This window comes from Primulina eburnea, chromosome 10 (genome assembly GCF_022965805.1).
Source record: "Primulina eburnea isolate SZY01 chromosome 10, ASM2296580v1, whole genome shotgun sequence".
Classification (NCBI taxonomy): domain Eukaryota; kingdom Viridiplantae; phylum Streptophyta; class Magnoliopsida; order Lamiales; family Gesneriaceae; genus Primulina; species Primulina eburnea.
In genome coordinates, this window is record NC_133110.1 from 13,179,551 (window position 1) to 13,197,155 (window position 17,605).

The 17,605-nt window shown below is 34.0% G+C and overlaps 1 protein-coding gene across 1 annotated transcript in view; it reads right to left on the reverse strand.

The window, feature by feature from the left end:
* Positions 1–205: 205 nt before the first annotated feature.
* LOC140842903 (probable U3 small nucleolar RNA-associated protein 11) overlaps positions 206–17,605 on the reverse strand; it is a 153,964-nt gene continuing 136,564 nt past the window's right edge. The window contains exons 5-6 of the mRNA XM_073211110.1: positions 286–365; positions 206–227 (exon numbers count right to left, since the gene is read on the reverse strand). Of these exons, the coding sequence (XP_073067211.1) occupies positions 206–227; positions 286–365 (102 nt within the window). The remainder of the gene's footprint in view (positions 228–285; positions 366–17,605) is intronic.

Here is a 17,605-nt window from a genome sequence, read left to right on the forward strand (position 1 = left end):
GATGACATTCTCATTGCCCCTTGGTCATTGAACTTTTGAAATTGTCCTTCGGATAGTTTTATCTTAATTGCCTAGATTACATATTAGACGTTCTTTCTAAAGCAGAATGGCATAAAATGACTTGGAAGAAATAAATTAATTGAGCTATCAGAAGCGACCATATCTAATAATGAGAAAATAATAAACTTTGGTGGTGACATAACTGTTATAACATGAAATTGACTACTCTAAAAAATGGGTATGAAAACTATCAAGAATCAGCAGAAAAAGGGCTTGATCACTCACCTGTTGTCGGCATAATAAACATGTTTGGATGATGACTGATTATCAAGAGAATGCAGCATACCATTAAGTCTTTCAATTTTCTGCATCCAAAAAGTTAAATTTCAGAATAAAAAACCTGCATGACAGCTATCTCGAGAATCCGAGACCAAAAAAACCAGAAACTCTAAAATAAAACCTTTTTTTCAGTTTGAAACTTCTGCAAAATATATCCAATGTCTTCGGTCTTCATCAACATCAGCTCTTCGTTAATGTACTTATTAGCCTGGCTCCTTTACAAAATCCACACTCAACAGCTAATATTCAAATTACACTCAAATAAATATCCTCAAAAGAGAACAAATAACCTCATAAAAATAAAACTTTCCATCTTACTCAGGTTTATGGACTCCGCCAACAGTTTTTGTTTTAATCATCTTGAAGTAAAATTCATCTGGTGTAATGCACATGGGTTGTTCCCGATTGGGCTTAAGTCCCCTCCAGGTTATCCTATTACCCATTACTCATAGAACTTCTCCAGTCCAGGCACCGGAGCTTTTACCTCCCCAAGATTAGAACCCAAGACCTCCTGGACTTATATAGATCTTGGCAGCAATCCTGGTACCAGTTGAACTAAGGGGCTGAACCAGAACTAGGTGCTGTACATGAGGGTCCAGTAGAGGTCTAGGAGAGGTGGGTTAAGGGCTGGAACAGCTGGTCTCGGTCCAGGAGCAGATCGAATGGGGTTTAGTTGAAGGGGAATCAGGTAACTTGTTTTGGAGAGGTTCATCTAGTGCTTTGCGTGGGCATGTTTCTAGGTCAGTAAGGCAGCTAGGGCTGGTCCAGGAGGTCTTGGTGAGTTCGGTCTTGAGCCCAGAAAGGGTGTTTATAAGGTGCTGCACTTGTTGGCTCGGTAGTTGGGACCAATATACTCAAGCTTAGTTGCCTAGGAGTTCCAATGAGGATTGCGGAATTTTTTCCAGCCACTGTCCAGAGTCATGATCGAAGGTTTAGAGGGTTGGTTTGGATGATTTTAAGGCTGTAAATGAGTGTATTAGGTGTGGTAAAAGTTGGGGAAAAATTCGGTTAAGTTTCGAGTCCATTCGGGTTAAAACTGGGACCCCGATTCAAGTTTGAAAACAATTCGTTTAAGTTACGAAATGGGCTCCAGTTTACATCTAGGAATGCTTTTAATAATGTTTTGGGACATTTTAAGGAGTTTGGTAAGCTTCGGATCAAAATAATGAGTTTTGGATTAATCCGGGATTTAGTCACCGCACGAAACATTAATTAAAGAATTAATTGAAACGCCTAGATTTAAGTTTAGTAAAATTATGCAAAATTATATTTAAGCTCAGATAATTATTAGAAGTTCAAGTTTTTAATTTGGGAATTTTATGCTAAGGTTTGATTTAATTCGTGATTAAAGTGCATTATTATGTTGTATTTAAGGATTAATTTAAAAGTCATCGATTTAAGCCAAATAAAATTAGGGGAAAATTCTTATAGGCTTAAATAATTACTTGGGACATGTTAGAGTCAATGGAATTAAGAAAAGGTCAAAATCATGGAATTTTACGTCTAGGGGCAAAATGGTAATTTTTGCGTTTCCAGGGGCAAAATGGTCATTTTGCACCAGGGGTGAGATTTTGGTCCTAGCAGCGCCCTGAGCACAAATCATGATATTTTTAAATGTTCATGCATCATGTTTACGATTTTTACGCTATTATAATAATTTTGCTGCATGCTTGGTTTAAAGGAATTAAGAGAGAAAAAGTGAGAAAGTGAAGAGCACTCCGTCTCCGCCACGTCGCGTCGTTATTTCGTTTGTTTTTTGTCAAAAAAAACCAAGGCATGTTTATATCCTCTTTCACTCTTCAATCAAGCCATATAGATATTTTTAAATATCACAAGTACATGATTTTCATGCAAGAAGATCGAAATTGTTCATATTTAATGATGTTATTTAATTATATCACGTGCAAAATATTCATTTTGAAATTTATGCGATATTGCTTGTGGCCACTTTACTATCATGGGATTATTACTTCACCCGGTCACCAGTTACCGGTCATGGGAGCATTACTAAATCCGGTCGCCAGTTACCGGTCCGGTCGCCAGTTACCGGTCAGTTCAGTTCAGTTTCACCCAGTATACTGTGGCATTAGTCTGATCAGAGAAACATTACTAAACCCGATCGCCAGTTACCGGTCAGTTCAGTTCAGGGGCCACTTGCGTAGACCATAATCTCAACAGAAAACTTTTACATGTTATTTCAGTACAGGGCTCCAAGGAGCAAACATTTTCACTACGATTTTCAGTTCAGTTATGCACGTATTATAATTGCTCATGATAAGTTATTTTCATATTATGCCTCATGACATGATATTTTATAATTGCTCATGATAAGTTATTTTCACATTATGCCTCATGACATGATATTTTTACTCCCATGCAAATTTTACTATATTATTTACTCGTTATTTACAATATATGCATGCTGAGTCTTTAGGCTCAATAGACTTGATTGTTGTAGGTACTGATGATGTCGGGGCCGAGGGCGGGGGACCAGTGAGCTAGCTTGGGTCGGCAGTAGTGGCACCCGAGGACCTCATTTACAGCACTTGCCATTTTTTTTATGCTCAAAATTTTATCAGTTGTTGAATACTTTAACTGGTTATTTTGGCGAGTAATAATTTCTTCTGCTGCTATTTTGAACATTTAAATTTGATTTATCAGTCGACTTTGTGAATGAGGCAATTTTGATTTAAAAATTTTAATTTTTCCACAAATTTTCAAGTAAGGATTTCTAGGCCGTTATAGTTGGTATCAGAGCCTATGTTCTTGTAAAGGGTTACACTACTACTGACCACGAGAAGCTCACGAAGCCACGTCTTCGGTCTGTAAGTTTTACATTTCAGCATTTTATTTAAAGCATGAATTATTTTGACAGCATGCTTCCATGAAATGTTTTACATTCAGATTCTTTAATTATTTCAGTGTTTATTTAAAGTAAATTATGGAATTATGCATGTTGGTTACGTTTGGGTTATGTATGGAACAGTATGCCTCCTAGACGCATCCTTGAGCGCACGAGAAATGATGAGCACCGTCATGAGGACGGTGAGAATCAGAGGCAGAAGGGAAATGCACCTCCACCCCCATCGGACATAAATAAGAATTTCGCTATTGGGCATTAGGAGAGGTCGTAAATTATTTGACTATATTAATTTTTGGGTTAGTAGTACTGATGTTCTACTTATGGGTCATAAGTTAAACTTAAAAATTATGAATGCTTTTTAGACTTGTAGAATTTCTAAGAAATTATTAATGGTTCTTGGTTGCTAGTCGAGTAAATTTTTGAGGATTTCATATAAGCAATAGCGATTCGAAGACTACGACAATCTGTAAGATTATAAATGTACAATTTGAGGATTTTAAGTATCTATGGAAATGTAAGATTAATTATGAGAATTTATTTAGGATGCATGCTCTACATAGTTGGATTTGAGGATTGAATTGCAGGAGTTTAGAATTTTAAGGACCTAATTGTAATAACCAATGATTTGAGGACCTAAGTTCAAAAAAAAAAATTCTAAGGGACTATTTTTGAATTTACCAAATTTTGGGATGGAAAATTTTATGGGGACAATGATGCAAATTTCGAAGAGTTGTAGGGCCAAAATGTAAATTTGGAGAACTGTAAGGGTCAGATTGCAATTTTCAAAAATTTTAAGGATTAAATGCGAACTTTTGAGGAATTGGAATTTTAAGTATTTATAGAAATGTAAGACGTGTTATGAGAATTAATTTTGGGTTTAATAAACTTAAGACTATTGAACCTTATGATACGAGAAATCTATAAAATGAAATTGAGAATACTGAGGACTCATGGGTAATTATGGAATTTTCGAGATTTAGGGAAAAATTTGATGATATTCGAGGAAAGTAAGAATTAATTTTTACAATTTTTTTTTAAAAAAAATTGAGAACTTATTTAGTAGTAAGTGAGAATTGAACGGTTTAAATGGTAGGAATTTTCGGGTATTTAGGCTCGAAGGAAATATAGAATATTTAGATATTTGGGTTATAATGTTATAATGAATGGTAACCAAGGACATTGTAAGATGAATCAATCTAAGGCGTGAAAGTTTAAACTTTAGTGAAATAATGTTGTGGCAAATCAAGAATTTAAAGTGATGACGATTTAAGGTAAATTTGATCGGTTAGTTAAGTTATAAGGATAAACATTGAGTTAGTAAATTTTTGGGAACATAAGATTATACCTTGTGAGAATTTAAAATTTTTAGGAAAGTTGGGTACGATGATGGTTAGTTTAATTGGTAGACGCATGTAAGGGGTGAGGTAGACACCTTGTCTTGAGAAATTTTGGAAGTCATTAACAAACTTGGGACTAAACGGATATGTGTATTGGAATTATTCAAAGCTATTTGGATTAGGTAAATTTTAATTTCAAATTTATGGGATATTTGCTCATACGGAAATTTTGGGTGAAATAAAAACAAAAGAGAATTAGTTGTGTTCAATATAAGTTATCAATTGATTACTATTAAGATTTTTTTTTTATCAAGTAAGAAATCTAAAAGCTTGATATGGGGATTCTAGAATTCTATGGGTTATAAGTGAAATTGATTTAGTAAAGTTAGTCTATTGCTACCATGTGCTAACTTATTAAGTTTATATGCTAGAATTAAGTAAGCATTAAGGACACATAAGAATGCGACACTTGTTCCAATAAAGAAGTCCAGAGTTCTAGGCCTCAACTATATTGTAATTGGGAAGAGGATAGTTTGAGCAGGTAATTGTTGCTAGAAGTGTTATTATTAAGGTAATAGGTCGATGTTGTATAATTGAGCTCTTATGGATTAACGTTATTCGAAGTTTAAGATTTACGACAATTTCACATCCGGGATGCTCTTGTAAATAATAAGTTACGTAAGTTTGCTGCCGTAAGATAAATATTCGGTTCAAAGATTCTAGGCTAATACTACTATGAGGGTGAAATAAGGTTTAACCTTTAAGCGTTCTACTGAGAATAGAAGTCGATCAATAAATTTTGGTACAAAGATTTCTTAAGTCAAACTGCATAAATGCTAATATAATAGGTCGATGAATATTACGAGTATAGTATAAGAAAAGTAAGGTGCGATAAGTTCGGACATCCATTTCTAGAAGGAGGAATAGTGAGATAAGTCAAAATTCGGGGCTATAGTTGAATAGAACTAAGCCACCATAAGTTGTTTTAAGTTGCGATTCACAAACAAGGATTTTGGTAGACAAATATATTTATGATTGAGGAGACGTAAGGACAGTTTAATATTTATCTTATCAGAGTAGCGCATCGGAAGCGTGGATTATTAGGATTCTAGAATTGAGAGTCTAACCTTTTTTGTTTATCAAGGATAAGCGAATTTCGGGGACGAAATTTCTTTTAAGGGGGAAAGGGTTGTAGAACCCGTAAATTAGGCTACGTATAAGCCATGCATAATTCTAGTATTTAAATTAAAATGATTTTTATTGTATGAGTATTTAAATTCTTTTCTATAAATTTATTTATTTTACGCAGTAGTTTAATTGTTATCTTTTCAGTTAAATAAGTGAGGTTGGACTGGAGATGGAGTATTGAGATACATTAATAAAGACTTATTTAAGAAGGGGTAATTTAGCATGTTAGTAAATATATTTTAAAAAGTTGGCATACATGCAAATTATTAAATTCTTTGGTATTTTATTATATTTTTTTAAAAGCATAAATGTATGTGTATTTTATTAAATTGTGTTTATTATTTTTATGTATTTTATGCATTATTATTTCATGATAGGATTTAATTCAAGAAATTTTAAAAGTTCTTGCACTATGATTTTTAAGTTTAATTTTGTGCACGAACGAGGAGCGGAGGCCGGGAAATTTTCAAGAAAATTATTTTAATTACATTATTAATTTTTATTAATTAATATAAGATGTTTTAAAAGTATTTTTCAAGAATTGGGATTTATTGGATATTTTTACCCGCAGGATTTTAATTTTTAACGGTACGTAAAATTTATCGAATCGGGGGACTTTTTGAGGGTTCGACTAATATTTTCAAAAACTTTCCAACACGAAATATTTTTCAGGAGTGTGTTTGGTTTTAATGAGCCAAATTTTAAGCTCGTTGGACTTAAAACTCTTTTAAGCTTTTAATTAAACCAATTTAGGGCCCATAAGTATTATTGATTATTATTTTACTACTACTCTAAGTATTCCTAAACCTATTAATTGTGTACCAACCGACACTTCCCTCCAATCAGTGGTCCTTCTAGTGAGTGCAGCAGAAAATTAAAGAATTGTCGGTTCCTTCTTTTCCTCCAAACTCAAGCTCTTCCCACACCTTGGGCGTGCATTTCCTTCGAGCTTTTTGGCACAAATCATCAGGCATGCCATGTACTTTCATTTCTGCTTCATACATGCTAAATACTTGTTAATTTATGTGTTATTTGCATAGATATTTCGATCCAACACATAGCATGGTAAGGCTTCGGTTTTGTTCAAATCTTTGCGTTTCTCTTCACCAACTCATTTTTCTTCGTATCTTGTGCAAGGGGCTGCGGATTTTGGTTGTTAAGGGGCTGAACATGGTGTCATGATGTTGTTTTGGAGATTAAATTTGTTGCTGATTGTTACAGAATGAAGGGCCGAGAGGTGGTGTTCTTGGGTGGTAAGGGTTTCGAGAGGTATGGTGCAAGGCAGAGTAGACTCGGGTGAAAAAGGGGCTGAACCAGAACTAGGTGTTGTCCATGAGGGTCCAATCGAGGTCTAGGAGAGGTGGGTTAAGGGCTGGAACAGCTTGTCTCGGTCCAGGAGCAGATCGAATGGGGTTTAGTTGAAGGGGAATCGGGTAACTTGTTTTGGAGAGGTTCATCTAGTGCTTTGCGTGGGCAGGTTTCTAGGTCAGTAAGGCAGCTAGGGCTGGTCCAGGAGGTCTTGGTAAGTTCGGTCTTGAGCCTAGCAAGGGTGTTTATAAGGAATTTTACGCCTAGGGGCAAAATGGTCATTTGCACCTGGGATGAGATGTTGGTCCTGGCAGCGCCCTGAGCACAAATCATGATATTTTTAAATGTTCATACATCACGTTTACGATTTTTACGCTATTATAATAATTATGGTGCATGCTTGGTTTAAAGGAATTAAGAGAGAAAAAGTGAGAAAGTGAAGAGCACTCCGTCTCCGCCACGCCGCGTCGTTATTTCGTTTGTTTTCTGTCAAAACAAACCAAGGCATGTTTATATCCTCTTTCACTCTTCAATCAAGCCATATAGATATTTTTAAATATCGCAAGTACATGATTTTAATGCAAGAAGATCGAAATTGTTCATATTTAATGATATTATTTAATTATATCACGTGCAAAATATTCATTTTGAGATTTATGCGATATTGCTTGTGGCCACTTTACTATCATGGGATTATTACTTCACACGGTCGCCAGTTACCGGTCATGGGAGCATTACTAAATTCGGTCGCCAGTTACCGGTCCGGTCGCCAGTTACCGGTCATTTCAGTTCAGTTTCACCCAGTATATTGTGGCATTAGTCTGATCAGAGAAACATTACTAAACCCGGTCGCAAGTTACCGGTCCGGTCTCCAGTTATCAGTCAGTTCAGTTCAGTTCAGGGGCCACTTGCGTAGACCATAATCTCAACAGAAAACTTTTACATGCTATTTCAGTACAGGGCTCCAAGGAGAAAACATTTTCACTACGATTTTCAGTTCAGTAATGCACGTATTATAATTGCTCATGATAAGTTATTTTCACATTATGCCTCATGACATGATATTTAATAATTGCTCATGATAAGTTATTTTCACATTATGCCTCATGACATGATATTTTTACTCCCATGCAAATTTTAATATATTATTTACTCGTTATTTACAATATATGCATGCTGAGTCTTTAGGCTCACTAGACTTGATTGTTGTAGGTACTGATGATGTCGGGGCCGAGGGCGGGGGACCAGTGAGCTAGCTTGGGTCGGCAGTAGTGGCACCCGAGGACCTCATTTACAGCACTTGCCATTTTTTTTATGCTCAAAAATTTATCAGTTGTTGAATACTTTAACTGGTTATTTTGGCGAGTAATAATTTCTTCTGCTGCTATTTTGAACATTTAAATTTTATTTATCAGTTGACTTTGTGAATGAGGCAATTTTGATTATTTTAAAAAGAAAAATTTTAATTTTTCCGCAAATTTTCAAGTAATGATTTCTAGGCCGTTATATCTGGGTTCCTCAATGCTGCTTTTTCCTTAAGTTTCTTTTATAAACACGTAGAAGCGACTTACCATAAAATAAGAATTCGCCAAATTTCGTTCATAAAATGCTACCAAAACCAACAAGACGCAGGGTAGTAGAAATTAACAGTAAAGTCTGCTCTTTCTGGTGATAGGCTCGTGCACGAATGAAATAATCTTTATGTGTTTCGAGCAGCCCAAATTTCTTTCTCAAATGCCTGGTACACACAACAAATCATCAATTGAGTGAACCAGAAATATACGTCAAAATATTTCAAAACGGGCAATAAAGAAATTAATGGCCCCAAAAAATAATCACACTTACGGCTGAGCGCGCTGCTTGTGAGCTTTTCTTGGAATAGCATTCCTTAAACACGACATCTTTATGCTAGCAAAAAAAAATTCACAGAACTTTAAAATCAATTTACGCACTTCAGAAAGGCAAAAACCACTACTGAAAACATAAAGGGCTAACAAAAATCTTGAGTTGAAATAATTTAACCGTGAAACAGCGAAGATTATCGGTACAGGAAAAAACAACGGATTTTTTTCGTATTTACACCAAATTCAAAATAAATATTAAGCACAGAAGACTCGCCTGTGGAAAGCGGTGAAGGCTTAGGGTTTAAAGGAGACACCAATGCAGAGAATCTTGATTTGATGAAAAGTATTTTATATTGTGGCAAAAAAATTATTCTAAATTAACTAAAATTCAATCATGCAAATTGGCTTCCGGATTGAGTGCAAAAACTTATGTGAGACGATATCACGAATCGTATTTTGTGAGATGGATCTCTTATTTGGATCTTCAATGAAAAATATTACTTCTTATGCTAAGAGTATTATTTTTTATTGTTAATATCGGTAGGGTTGACCCGTCTCACAGATAAAGATTCGTGAGACCGTCTCACAAGAGACCTACTCCTGATTGAGTATACAAATTCACACACAACACACAAAATTATGATATCACATAAATAAAAAAACAAAATCTTGATATTATATTAAAAAATTTAGAAATAATTTTTATATGATTTTCTTATAATTAACTAGAATAATTACTTAAATATGATAATATTTTATTATTTCAAATTTAAGAAATTTTTAGAGATGATATCATATTTTAAAAGATTAATTTGGTTTATAAACATAAAGAAATATTTATTAGCATATGATAATTATAAACGAACGACAAATTTTATAAAAATAGGCTTCGGCGATATTTTTTATTAAATAAAATAAAATATTTTATCATTTGTTTGAGCTGATTTTTGTTACATAAACATTAGATAATGACATTAAATTTAATTACTTCAGGTCTCTTAATGTTTAATAATACTAATATCATTGTGCATGCAATTATTTGATTAGAGTTTCATTAATTTCTAGATTAAACTATGAAGATTGATATTGAAAATATTAATGATTCTTTTGTTATAGATTGGAATTATTATTTAGATAATGAAAAGGGTAAGGCGACGGTTTTAACGACGGTTTCGCGTACCGTCACCGGAGGCTACGTCGTATTCTAGAACCGACTGTTTTTCAACTCCCGTCGCTATAGACGGTTCTTTGGAAGAAGACCATCGCTATTTTTGCGACAATTTTAAGAAACCGTATTTAATATTAAGCGATGGTTTATACAAAACCGTCGTTAATATTAGCGACGGTTTGAAAACCCCGTCGCTATATTTAGCGACGATTTCGTAAAATTCGTCGCTATATTTAGCTTGAACCGTCGCTATATAGCGACGGTTTTCTGAAAACCGTTGCTTATCAAATTAAGCGACGGTTTATGTAAACTGTTGCTCTATAGCGACTGTTTTGATAAAACCCGTCGTCTTTAAAATTAAGCGACGGCTGATTGAAAACAGTCGCTAACATAGCGACGGTAGAATACAAGACCGACGCACATGGGCGACGGTTTGTGGAATTGTCGCAATATTAGCGACGGTTGATGAAAAACCGTCGCTATTATAGCGACGGTTTTAATAAAATCGTCGCTTAGCGACGGGTGTTAGTAAATTCTCGCTAAATTTAATAGGCGACGATTTTAATAAAAACCTTCGCTATATAGCGACGGTTTAGGAAAAACCGTCGCTATAATAGCGACGATTTTATTAAAACCGTCGCTACGCCTTCTGTTTTTTGTAGTGAACCGCGCTATGAATGACAGTTGTAAGTTTATCCACTCTCAAATCCAAATCACGTTCTAATAACTTCACTACTCTATTCTTCAATTCTAAAGCCATCAGTCTTTGTTCCTGAAGTAACAATCAATATCTCATCCAATAATCGGACATCATAAATCTTCAATGGCTTATAAAAAAAACATGGTCTGAATCTATTTCAGCCGATACAAGATCATTTTCCACGAACTTAGGAATCTCTTTATTCGAGTTTAATAGTAATTCTTGAACTTCCTTATCAAACCCATTAAAGTAAACATTGATCAACATCGAACTCAAGGCAGATTCTTGAGGCAGACCCCTGCCTAAACAAACCCCACCCAATTCAATGTTTCCAATCTTACATTCAAACAACCTTTTTATCAAATCTAGAAATGCTTTATCTTCAATTTTCTCACCCAGTATCAAAAACAACTTATCAATATGGCCAGAACTAAATAATTCACGATAAAATTTAACAATAAATCACCAACTTGGGTTCACCAGTGAATTTTTTAAATACCTAATCGATGTGTGGCAGTCCAAGTTTGCTCGCTTGTCATAGCAAAAGGTAGCAAACCTAAAAACTTATGCATAAACCATAAAACTTGTTTGAACTCTCTCCAAAGTAACTCTTTTATTACACATATATCTAAATAGAATGTAGAACCCGAAAAATCAGATTACGTAAAAGCCATGCATAATTTCTACTATTTAACTTAAAAATGAATTTTTATAAATATATGAAGTGTTTGGTTTATTTTAATAATTTCGCAAAATTGTGAATACGAAATACGGGCTTTTACAGTTGGTATCAGAGCCTATGATCTTGTAATGGGTTGTACTACTACTGATCACGAGAAGCTCACGAAGTCACGTCTTCAGTCTGTAAGTTTTACGATTACGCATTTCGTTTAAAGCATGAAATATTTTTACAGCATGATTACATGAAATATTTTATGTCAAGATTATGATTCTGCAATATTTATTTAAATTGAAAGAAAATAGTGGAATTATGCATGTTGGTTACGTATGGGTTATATTTATGGAACATTATACCTCCTAGACGTATTCTTGGGTGTTATGAAATGTTGATAACGATTTGAGCATATTGATTTTTGGTTAATAAGTACTGATGTTCTACTCTTTGAGTCATAAGTTAGTTATGAAAATTCTGAAGCTTTTGGGAAGTAGATGTTTTTTAAAAAATACTGAGGATGATTCGTGGTTACTAGTTGAGTTAAGTTTTGAAAATTTTGTTTAAGGAATAATGATCCGAAATCTATGACGACCTTTAGAAGTATAATTTGGGATTTTAAGTATTGATGGAAATGTAAGATTAGTTATAAGGATTGAATTGCATGAATTGAGAATTTAAGGACCTAATAGTAACAACCTGTAATTGAGGACTTAAGTGCAAATTCTATGGGACTATCTTAGAATTTATCGAAATTTATTTTGGGATTTAATTTTTAGTTCGAGAATTTTAAGGTTAATGGGGTTAAATCGAAAATTTTATGGGGACCTAAAATGCAAAATTCGAAGAGTTGTAGGGCAAAAATGTAAATTGGGAGAACTGTAAGGGTCAGGTTGCAATTTTCAAAATTTTAAGGATTAAATGCGAACTTTTGAGGAACACTTGGGAATTTAAGTATTTATAGAAATGTAAGACGTGTTATGGGAATTAATTTTGGGTATAATAAAACTAAGACTATTGAAGCTTATGATACGGGAAATCTATAAAATGAAATTGAGAATACTGAGGACTCATGGGTAATTGTGGAATTTTCGATATTTAGTGAAAAATTGGATGATATTCAAGGAAAGTAAGAATTAATTTTAAAATCTTAGGAAATTTGAGAACTTATCTAGTAGTAAGTGAGAATTGAACGGTTTAAATGGTAGGAATTTTCGGTTATTTAGGCTCGAAGGAAATATAGAATATTTAGACATTTGGATTATAATGTTATAATTAATGGTAACCAAGGACATTGTAGGATGAATCAATCTTAGGCATGAAAATTTAAGCGTTAGTGAAATCATGTGGTGGCAAATTAAGAATTTAAAGTGATGACGACTTAAGTTAAATTTGATCGGTTAGTTAAGTTATAAGGATAAACATTGAGTTAGTAAATTTTTGGGAACATAAGTTTGATATATGTGTCACAAGTTTTAGTCATGATCTTAACATTTAAGATTATACCTTGTGAGAATTTAAAATTTTTAGGAAAGTTGGGTACGATGATGGTTAGTATAATTGGTAGACGCACGTAAAAGGTGAGGTAGACACTTTGTCTTGAGAGATTTTAGAAGTCATTAACAAACTTGGGACTAAACGGATATGCGTATTGGAATTATTTTATTCAAAGCTATTTGGATTAGGTAAGTTTTAATTTATAATTTATGGGATATTTGTCCATACGAAAATTTTGAGTGAAATAAAAATAAAAGGAAATTAGTTGTGTTCAATATAAGTTATCAATTGATGAATATTAAGATTTTTATCAAGTAAGGAATCTAAAAGCTTGATATGGGGATTCTATAATTCTATGAATTATAAATGAAATTGATTTATTAGAGTTAGTCTAATGCTACCATGGGCTAGTTTATTAAGTTTTATACGCTAGTATTAATTAAGCATTTGGGATACGTAAGGATGCGACGTTCGCTTCAATAAGGAGAGTCCCAGGGTCTTAGGTCTCAACTTTATTCTAATTAAAAAGGAAATAGTTTAAGCATGTAATTTGTGCTAGAATAATTTTATTATTTAGGTGGAAGATCGGTATCGTATATTTTGGGTTTTATGGATTAAGACCACTCGAACTTAAGATTTGCAACAATGTTATATTGGGATGCACTTCTAAATAGTTAGGATTTGTAAGTTTGGAGCAGTAAGATAAAGATTCGATTCAAGGATCTTAGTCTAATATTATGATGTGATTGAGATAAGGTTTAAACTTTTAAGTGTTTTACTAAGACCTCCTAAGTCGAACTGCATGAATGCCAATACTTGGACTTGAAGCTTTAACATATCTTGAATTCAATAAAGTTAAGAAGGGATGCTGTTAAGATTTCAATATTGGAATATAATAGGTCAATGAACATCTTGGGTATATTATAAGGAAAGTAAGGTGCGTTAAATTTAGACATCCACCTCTAATATGAGGAATTGCGGGATAAGTCAAAACTCGGGGCTATAGTTGAATAGAACTACGTTACCATAAGTTGTTTTAAGTTGCGATTCACAAACGAGGATTTTGGTAGACAAATTTATTTAGGAAACGTGAGGACAACTTAGTATTAATCTTATCAGAGTAGCGGATCGGAAGCGTGGATTATTAAGATTCTAGAATTAAGAGTCTAAACTTTTTGTTTATCAAGGATAAGCGAATTTCGGGGACGGAATTTCTTTTAAGGGAGGGAGAGTTGTAGAACCCGAAAATAGGTGAAAGGAATCCAAAAACATAAAACACTCTTTCGAGAGTCATTTTGGCACCTTTCACCGTAAATTCTCGTACGACCTCTAAACTCGACCAAATCACGAACGGCCAAAAACATGACCTTCCTAACTCATTGAGGTATTGTCCAGTCCAAGGCCATGGGCTAAAAGCGAAACAAGAACTCAACCAACACCAAAAACCGTGACCCAAGTTACTGACAAAAAGCAGAAATATTACATCAGCGGCTATGTTGCTTATTTGGGTTGAAACTCTGAAAAATTTTAACTTTTGGCTTGAACCATCGACCCCAGACTCTTAACAACATCCTAAGGCATGGCTTGGACCATGGCTACAGGCTAAAAGCCAACCACAATCCAAAACACACCCCACAACCGAAATTATACTCCCACAGAAAAATCAGATTTTGAAGCCGAAGGGTACTTGTCCTGTTTCTGTAAAAATCTGAGGGACCTATGACACAAGCTTTGAAAAGATGATTTGGTCACGTCCTAGACATGATAAAGAAGGTTTTTAACCATGGCTACAGCCCCTAGGACAGCCATGATTCTAACCCACCCATCAAACAACTCAATGACAGAACTTAACACAAAATCTGTAACTCATTGAAATGTTGCTGTCAAATCTTTCTCCTGAGTGTATGGACTTAAACCAACAGCTAACAACACCCTAACACACTCTAAAACATTCCTGGAAGCAGCCATGTGAGCCTGGAAACGAACCACATCTTGAGAGCAACAAAAACCACCAAACCCGTGAAGTTGAAAATGAAGGAGTTGAAAATTCTGTACAGATTTCTTGAGCTGTTGCTGTAATTTCGAGTTGTTGCTTGAATCATGCATATATATAATGATTTAAAATATCTATAGGACTTGATTGTAGAGCAAAGAAACAATATATACATGCCTGGAATTTGTTTTGACAAAAACAAATCAATACGACGAATACGACGCAACGGAGTCGGAGTTGGATCTTCTTTTCTTTCCTACTTTTCTGCTGCTGTTCTGTCACGATTCTAAGCTGCTGTTGCTGATATATTTCGAAGGTAATGGTGTGTGTTTGCTATACAATAGAGATGAGTATTATAGGAGGTGTTAAATGGGTATTGAAGTGCCTTTAGTTGAGAGTTACAAGTGAGAATTTGCATTATGTTTCTTCCACCTTGCTGTAGCTGTTCTGATTCTCTCATTGTTGTTGTTAATTCACGCTTACTTCTGATATATTCGAGCATATGGTTGTAGGATATGTAGGTAAGGAAAATGAATGTTACAAGTAGTGTTAAAGGTGCCATAGCATACATTAAAATGGGAGTTACAAGTGAAGGATTTGAATGGTTTTGAATTGTTCCTTATTCCCCTTGCTGCCGTTGGTTTTTATTTCTTATTTTTCATGCTTTACTCGTTGATCTGATTGGGAATTTAGTTGAGAAGAAATGGGGTGTTATATGGTATTTGAATTAATCATAATTGGTGACTTAAAGGTGGAAAATGAATACACTATAGAAGCCATTTAGGAGTGACGTGAATGGGTTTACTCCACAATTGAATTTGTTTTAAAAGGGTTGACCAATTTTCCTACTAATTTTACATGGTATGTTATTGTAGAACCCGAAAAATCAGATTACGTATAAGCCATGCATAATTGCTATTATTTAAATTAAAAATGAATTTTTATAAATTAAAAATGAATTTTTATTGAGCTAGTAGCTCAATTGGTACCAGGATTGTGCTAAGTATCTATATATCCATGTGATCTTAGGTTCGATCCTGGGGAGGCACAAACTTAAGTTCATGGGCTTAAGAGTTCTATGAGTAACCCATACGACGCCTATGGAAAGCCCGTGAGTGACACCACAGGGTGGGCAAGCCCACTGGGCCTACGGGCCAAGTCACAAGATCGGGATAGCCTTGGGTCGATTGGGGCAGTGGGCCGTATGGGCGGTCCACTGGGCCTGTAATGGGTCGTTACATAGAACATATTTTTAAATGTTAGTTTTCTAAATATATATATATATATATATATATATATATATATAAACATTCAAAACAACACTATTTTCCCACTTTTTTCTATTATATTTTTATGGAAAAGAATTTTGACAATGAAAATATAAGCTATAAACTTTACACACATTATTGTAGTTCTTCGCAGTGAAATTTGATGGATCTGACTGCTCTAATGGCAGAGTATTTTTGGAACTTAAAAGCATGAAATATCACTATATCGGTAACTATATCTTTTTCATTATTTATAATATTATATTATTGTTTTATATAATATAACAATTTTCAGTCACACCATAAATTCAACATGTGTTTTTCGATTCGATCACCGGTCCGGTTATGAAGGTGATCCGGTTATGAAAACATTGAAGTATACTTTTGTTTCCAACATCAGTCACAGAAAAATTATGTTTCAACGTTTACGGTTGTTCCGATTAAAAATCACACAGTTTCCACACAGTTACGAAAATTGTGCTTCCCAGATGACTACAGGATATTGTTGCACGTCCCCTCCTCAGGTTCTCATTCATGAAATCTTCGTTATATAAGTATTCTATTCAACGTTCCCTTCCCTGTCGCCATTTATACACGGGTCTTGAAGTGGGACTAACCATTTCATCTTCACGCAGTTTGCGTTTCTTACCCCTTTTCTGCACCAATGATGCATTAAAATGATTACCCTACAACAAAATAAGGAAACAATGAAGCGTATAACGTACTCTCTGAAATATTGATACATGTAACTCTTTCTGCATAGACATATCCGTGTATATTTTCTCTAGATCTTTTAACCGTTTTTTTCTAGCCCCTAGCTCTCGATATGAAGAATCTGTCTTCCTGCATGTTGACCGTGTTTGTAGAACCCGAAAATCAAATTACGTATTAGCCATGCATAATTTATATTATTTAAATTAAAAATGAATTTTTTTGAAAAAATGAGGTGTTTTATTTATTTTAAAAAGTAGATGTTTAGTTTCATTTTTCAGGATAAATACGCGAGGTCGGACCGGAGTTTGGAGATTTGAGATAAGATTAATAATATGACAAATATTCCTAAATTTAATTTAAGTCAAGAAATAATTTAATTTGAAGAAAAAGAATGTTTTAGGATTTATTAAATTAATGGGAGTCAAATTAGTAAATAAATTCTATTAGGTTCAATATTTATTTAAAGTTTAAGTAAAATGTGTAAACAAATGGGGATGAACTAATATAGGGTAAATATATTCAAGAAATTAAAGACAACATTTAAACATTTAAATTGAGGTCGTGAATGCCATGCAAAAGTTCTAAGCAAGATGCTAAACTAAATTAATTTGTTAATGCATTAAAATAAATATATTGAAGGTTTAGAATCTTAAACAATTAAAATGCATATTATAGCACCTTTAACATCTCATTTATCATTCACCTTCATCATC